At 41.0% G+C, this 6,969-nt stretch overlaps 2 protein-coding genes across 2 annotated transcripts; both read right to left on the bottom strand.

Annotated features, from left to right (window-relative positions):
* Window positions 1-2,702: 2,702 nt before the first annotated feature.
* Window positions 2,703-4,117, bottom strand: SARC_10390 (hypothetical protein). Its single transcript, XM_014295571.1, has 3 exons — window positions 3,838-4,117; window positions 3,139-3,411; window positions 2,703-2,884 (listed from the first exon to the last, which is right to left on the bottom strand). Exons 1-3 carry the CDS (start codon window positions 4,034-4,036, stop codon window positions 2,850-2,852), a joined length of 507 nt encoding a protein of 168 aa, XP_014151046.1. The 5' UTR covers window positions 4,037-4,117; the 3' UTR covers window positions 2,703-2,849.
* An 871-nt stretch (window positions 4,118-4,988) lies between these two features.
* On the bottom strand, window positions 4,989-6,734 carry SARC_10389 (cysteine synthase). Its single transcript, XM_014295570.1, has 2 exons — window positions 5,943-6,734; window positions 4,989-5,664 (listed from the first exon to the last, which is right to left on the bottom strand). Exons 1-2 carry the CDS (start codon window positions 6,600-6,602, stop codon window positions 5,383-5,385), a joined length of 942 nt encoding a protein of 313 aa, XP_014151045.1. The 5' UTR covers window positions 6,603-6,734; the 3' UTR covers window positions 4,989-5,382.
* Window positions 6,735-6,969: the final 235 nt, after the last annotated feature.

Here is a 6,969-nt window from a genome sequence, read left to right as displayed (position 1 = left end):
CAAAGCTAAGATATCTATTCTTTCGAATCTCCAAGGAAGTATCCATTTGGCTATCAAGCCCTGGTTTGCTAGCGCAGGAGGCTGATTGAGATTAACACGGTATTGATATTTTGATGCAAATCCTGGCATTAGGATATACATCAATAGCAAAGGGAATGTATATGAATAAATCAATAGCTCTAATCAGGTACACACGAGAGAGAGTTGTAGTACTACAGCATTGTTGATCTATTTCAGCACATTTTTGGTGATGCAGTGCTAACCATAACCGTGACCGTTTGCACCCCTTATACTGTTCTATTCTTAAGCAATCAGTAACCATGGGCGATAATTTGAACTTAAGTCCTCTGGAGGTCCCGATTTATCATACCTTTATATTCAGTATTTTGAGGTCAAAATACTACACAAGTAGTGTATTCCGTAGTTTAAAGAACACAAGCTACTAAGAATCAATCAGGATGAACGACACATACAATCACCACATGAAAAACCTTACTTCAGTGTCGCCACCGTCCACAAGGTGGGAAACATGGACTCGCAAGCCCTTGAACATCTGCATCATCTGTCACTTGTAGATTACTTGTATACATTGCGCTTTCGTGTGCGAACAGCAGCTTTCAGTGGGAGTCTTATGGGATCAAGTAAGCGGAGGAAATGATTAGAAACATGATGTGGGCTTGTATCTCTAAGTAGCTGGTACCAATCGATCTGTTCATATCTATATGTACGCGCATATTTGGTCAACACGATATATATGTATATATACATATATATGTAATATACAGATTAACACATTTACGATACAAACCCTAAACCATATTATCCGATTGCTCCCTTTCATCACGAAAGTTCCTCTTGATCGAATTTTGCGCGGGCTATTCTCTCTGGGCTAAGGTTTTCGGGAAAACCCTGCAACTTTGTAATATTTCTGTTTGGGTATTGTACGTGAAACGATGCCTTAGGGCGGTGTGTAGTGAATTCGTTCGAACCGTCAGCATTTCACAGACGACACCATCTATGTATACGGGTAAGTCTCGGGCAAAGCAAAGTTAGTACGTGCTCAAGAGAGTTGAACCAAATGGTCGAGAGGAAGCATGCTATTTAGTTCAAGAGGAAACATGGTTTTTAGATTCAGATGGTTATTAAATATTTGTGAGCGCAAGGTTGTAAAGGTTAAAATTCTTCGGTAGGACTGTAAGCTATCCACAAAAGACACCTGACGAGTGAACGAGAAAATTTTGCAAGAAGAATCGAGGCTATTTTGTACTCACAGGATCCGTATGTATCATACTTTTCAGAAGTGGTGACCATGGACCATTGGGACAGATTGATCATTTCTGCTTTTATTTCGTCCACCTTGAACAATATTCGTCGCCCTTTATTACTTAGATAAAATTTTGATCGCAAGTAAGAGCAGCATTGAAGTCCGAAAAGAAATGTTGAGATTCCGATATAGATCCTTTAAGGAATGCACTGCTACTGAACGCAAGTGTGTAGCAACTTTGTACGTAAGTTCGCCGATTAAAATTATGAAACGAGGACAAACCTTGCTCAACGGTGGCTAAGAAGTGGACTCGAGGGCAACCTCTCGATTCACTGAAGCATTTAAACTCTTATTTACATCGGAAATACCTTCAAATACGAGCATTTGCTCGAATAATTGACAGAATTTCACCGTCTGTTCACCGATGTAGTCTATGCCTAGTTTTATTTATACTACAGGGCAAATGATGATACAAATTACTGGTAGTTTGTAGAAGTTATCGCTGCCCAGTCTTATTTACCATACTCATACGGGCCGTGTCTTATCGCTGAAATCGATCAATATCGCCAATTGGACGCCGCCAATGCTGCTGCCCTAGTCATAGGTACGCAATACTGAACGTACAGTCGAACGTCGGTAAGAGTGACATAGCATCGGTGCTAAAAGAAATGAACACGGCAAAAAATGGGAATCACAATCGTTCCGAAAATAGGTCTACGTGTTTATTCATAAAAGTCCGGTCCCCTTTTAACATGGATGAGTTGTCAATAAAGGCCACTACATCAGTATAGATATTCAATGAGATACGCGTGGACGCGCATGTTATAGTAATGTATTGGACACTAGCCATGGAGATATTTCTGTCCAGATTAGAAGTAAAAAATAAATTAAAAAAATTTGGCTGTAAAAGCTGAAGTAGGTACATATGGAGAAATATACAGGTATGTATGCATGCGTGCATAATATACATACACGCACACAACTTTTTCACTAGTTTCTTCCGTAGGATAACGGAGCTTGACAGTAAAATCGGTTCTGTATATATACCGAAAAATGCTAGAGTGCGCTCATTGGAGACTTAATCAATAAAATCGTTTCTCAGCTGGTCAACGACGGAGGCCTTCTGATTCGACAAGCGATTTCAAACAGTTATTTCTATTCATACTAAGATCACAATACACCTCTTCAGCACGATTAACAGCTAACTATCATCGATTATTAGTTTCGCATGTCCACAAAAGGCTAATGAATGCTAGTTGAATGTATCCCAAAGTTATTGTTCTGCTTTATTGCTTGCAAGTACTGCTTCAAAACAGACTCGCCAAAATCGAAACATACTCCTATCTTGCAAAAAGCTAAGCAACGATTGACAATTCGCGTACAATCACGCACACTTGACTTTCACTTTATATGCTCCAGACTTTGGAAAGCACACACACGAGTTTGAGAACACAAAAGCACACATACGAAATGAATCATTAATGGAACGATGAGATGCTTAAGAGCCTAATAATTTTTATACAAGTTGGCACAGTTTCATATTTCCTGACATCTATGAATTATATATCCTATCTTCACATTCGAATCACGCTACGTTGGGAACCTCCAGAGCACCAACCTCTGCAAAAATTGAGATAAATTGAAATGTGAGACATACGCATATAGATATGTTTACAATCAAGTATGAAACATCCGCATGTAGATATGCTCGATATTTTCATTCAAACGCATTCGTGCTACACTCGATAATTTAAAACACAAGTTTACACAAACCGATGTAAGCGAACAACAAAATGCAGTGTTTAGTAACCAAACAAATTAAAATAACACATAAAGAACATCACAGGTCTATTTTACCAGAAGAGCACACTCACCTGTATTCAATTTGTTGTATGCGCTCTCATAATCAGCATGTGTCTTGACCAGCACACAGCTCGTGGGCCTCTTAGTATTGCCAGCCGCTCCTAATTGTTCTTTTGACGGTACGTAGCAGTACGGGATGTTCTTCTCCTCGCACATAATGGGCACATGGCATATGACATCCAACGGAGAGATATCTCCGGCGATAATAACTATACCAGACTCATTCTTGCGAAGAGCCTTGGCGACCTCCTTTACACCTCTGCGCACTTGCTTGCTCTTGGCGGCTGATGAGGTACATGGCACAAAACGAATACGACATGCGTATATGCAATGAGTTATTGTAACTGCACAAGACGAGCCCACTTGATAGCTGATTTGATGATACGATGTGGCGTGATGTGAGGCGACGGAACGGGATGTTATGTTTGTGATGTGACGCATTGCATAACCGATTGCAGAATATGTATACATACCGAGATATTTAAATTGTATAGAAGACACATATACTATCAGATACGAAGCCCGTTAATAGCGTATATACATCAGACTGCAAATATATCAGTACATATGCACTGCACACCATGTACCGCGTTGTTTGGTATCTATCAGTAGGGAAAAAAGCTTAAATAATCGACTATACTAACTCTATCTAGTAGGCTAGAAACAAGCCCTTCCTCCACGCACCCAACCACATTATCAAAGCTACATACCTTTCTTTGTGATCTTCAGTACTTTCTTTGTGAGATCTTTGCTGGCCATAGGAAACGCAATCTCGTTCGCTCGGCACAGCAGGCTATCGTAATCAAATTCAGCATCGTCTTTATCTTCAGTTTTCTCAACCTTTACAACCTTCTCAGTCTTAGAAGACTTGACTTTCTTCTCCTTCTTGGAATCTTTAGGCTTTCCCATTGTGTTTATATGTATGTATTGAACTACTCACTCTGTATGACGACGGTAGCGTGCGAATGTGCTTTATTTTGTATGTGTTCACCTATAACCTGATATTTCCTCTGTTTCATTCATCGAGAGTTTATATTTACACATGTGCATTGTGCGGGCTCCGCCAGTGACAAAATGAGTTTATCGACTGTAATAAACCATTCAAATAAATAAACAGGGATATAGCAGTAGAACCACTGTCCACAGGATATATACAAAAGAGGAATGTGGTTTATGTTTATAGTAACCTTTAAATTTCGTGTGATGCTGATAAAAAACTTTAAATCTAGTAAATTATTGGTTAATGATGTCTACATTTTATTTTTGTTGTTCTTGATAGGGCAGCCCGGTAACTTGTTCTCATCTCTGCCATAAATTACCTTTCTCCCTTTTTTGATGAGGCAGTTTCCGTTCGTTCTCAATTTGGTGTTGTAAAAAACACCCCCCTCCCGAACTGGGTTCAGATCGTTCAAGGATTCTTATTGGGGCCCAGGCATGAAATATTCTTGCACACAAATCAGTGAAATCACATATTTTAAAAGTAAAATCTATATCTTCCTACAGACGAAAGGCGACTAGCGAGTCTTCAAGAAGTCTCAAGTTGTTAAATTGTCAATTCAGACAATCCCAACCATGTGAATGTATCTATCATTCACATCAATATCTGATATAAAATATCTGCGATCTAGACATGATGGTAAAGTGCGGACCCCGCCTAGTATTCAGGATTGGCTTAATTCGTAATAGCACTTTCAGTCTAAATACCAGCTGTTGGCGTCCAATTACGGAATGAACGTATTGTCCAGCTCTTCTTTAAAAGTAAATTGTGTAGTTGTCAATTTCGACTGCTTGCAACATATATATTGTGACTTGCTAAAATACTGTTTGTGTCAATTAAACCAAGTAAGTTACGAGCGTAATATGTCCTGTATGTCATAGTGTGAATCCATGCGCGTCGAACCGTACAATTTATGTAGATACTTGCACAGCGCTGAGCTCTTCTTGACCAATTTTATTAAGTCGAATGTGAGGGCGACATTTATCGTGTCTAGCTATCCCAGACATGTCGAAAGCGAGGAAAGCTATTCATAGCACTCTCATTGAAGTGTATAAATCCATATCCCGGATACATCACTATAAAAGTGGGGCTTCATTTGTGTGTCCGTGTATCTATGAGTACGTGAAAATCTTCGTATAACACCTGAAACGCGACCATTGGCGGTGACTTTTGAATAGTGTACTACTATTCCATACCTACAAAAGATGCTCAAGCGAAAGCGTGCGCCCGTTTATAAATCTACGGTGACTATATCATATTAGATCTCATCGCTGTCAGGTGTGATGTCAGCAAACAAGGGAGTAGATAAGTATCGCTCTCCGGTATCGGGCAGCATGGCCAGAATAACGGAGCCTTTAGGTGCAGTTTCGGCCACTTTCAGAGCTGCTGCAAATGTACCACCAGCGGAGATACCTACAAAGAGGCCTTCTTTCTTGGCTAGATCTTTGGCGCATTGAATGGCTTCTTCATCGGTGACAGGTACATTCATATCATATACATTGCGGTCCATGTTGTCGGGAATGAAATCGGGTGTCCATCCCTATAATTAATAAAGTTGGAAAATAACATAATAGCTGTTATTAGTGAATTGTTGGATCCATTTACACATACAAATACACACTCCTGCTAGAAGCTCCGTCACTCGAGTACGACTGAACATTCTTTAAGCAATATTCTCTAGCTTTGGAGAACCTTCCAGATAATTAGTCCAGCAAAAGACTATACAATAGTATCTTAATCTCTCTATTTGCATACAGAATCACACAGATAAGCGCAAGGAAAAATAAATTTACACGTCCAAGTATATTTAATGCATACCTGAATTTTGTGAGGCTTCCAATCAGCACCCTCTAGCAAAGAGGCACCTGCAGGCTCAGTCACGACCACTTTGGTATCCGGGCGAGCCAGCTTGATCATCTTACCAGCACCACTCATAGTACCAGCTGTTCCATACCCAGTTACCCAGTAATCCAAGCGTGAATCTGCGAAATCAGACAGAATCTCAGGTCCAGTGGTATTAGCGTGGAATGCAGGGTTAGCAGGATTGCTAAACTGCTTTGTTTCAAACCAGCCGTGTTCTTTAGCAAGCTCAGCAGCCTTATTGACCATGCCTGTACCCTTTTCGGCGGCAGGTGTTAGTACCACCTTGGCACCCAGTGCCTTCATCACTTTACGACGCTCAACGGAGAAGGTCTCGGTCATTGTAGCTACAAAGGGATAACCTTTAGCTGCACAAACCATAGCCAAAGCAATGCCTGTGTTGCCAGAGGTTGCCTCTACGACAGTCTGTCCGGGCTTTAACTTGCCAGATCGCTCTGCATCCTCAATTACGGCCAGGGCTAGACGATCTTTCACTGATCCAAGTGGGTTGAAGAACTCGCACTTAACGTACATGTCGACGCCAGCGGGAGCGAGGCGGTTGATCTTAACCACCGGTGTGCGACCGATGGTCTTTAGAATGCTGGAGTAGATGGGCATGATTAATGAGGCTTACCGTATTGGGAGATATGAACTGACCGAGGTTTGATACGGGCGTGGAACTGATATGGTATTTGCAAGAGAACAGAGATTTTGCATTTATTTATGTCAATATGCAATCTTGCACAGCTCGAGTCGGAGAGTGCGGTAGTGAGAGTAAATATATGTAAATATAAATAAAATACATAAACGCCACAAAAATTTTAAAAGCCTCTTTTTACATATCGAACTAAATAACCACTGGCGGCCCGGCGGGCCACAGCCAACAGGCCCACAGGCCACAGGCCACAGCGAACAGGCCCACAGGCCACAGGCCACAGCGGCACTGCCCCAGACCCCCCAGACCACAGCTTGATATTTATTTATG

The sequence above is a fragment of the Sphaeroforma arctica genome, assembly GCF_001186125.1.
Source record: "Sphaeroforma arctica JP610 unplaced genomic scaffold supercont1.1231, whole genome shotgun sequence".
Taxonomy (NCBI): Eukaryota; class Ichthyosporea; order Ichthyophonida; genus Sphaeroforma; species Sphaeroforma arctica.
The sequence above is the reverse complement of the archived record's forward strand: the minus strand, read 5'-3'. Positions and strand labels throughout refer to the sequence as shown.

What these genes read in the sequence shown, in the direction of transcription:
- SARC_10389 (XM_014295570.1), bottom strand. Translation starts at nt 6,602, where the DNA reads ATGCCCATCTACTCCAGCATTCTAAAGACCATCGGTCGCACACCGGTG. An exon ending in GGAAGCCTCACAAAATTCAG is followed by an intron (nt 5,665 to 5,942) that starts GTATGCATTAAA and finishes TATTAATTATAG; the next exon opens with GGATGGACACCCGATTTCAT.
- SARC_10390 (XM_014295571.1), bottom strand. Translation starts at nt 4,036, where the DNA reads ATGGGAAAGCCTAAAGATTCCAAGAAGGAGAAGAAAGTCAAGTCTTCT. An exon ending in ACTGAAGATCACAAAGAAAG is followed by an intron (nt 3,412 to 3,837) that starts GTATGTAGCTTT and finishes GTACCTCATCAG; the next exon opens with CCGCCAAGAGCAAGCAAGTG. An exon ending in ATACAACAAATTGAATACAG is followed by an intron (nt 2,885 to 3,138) that starts GTGAGTGTGCTC and finishes CAATTTTTGCAG; the next exon opens with AGGTTGGTGCTCTGGAGGTT.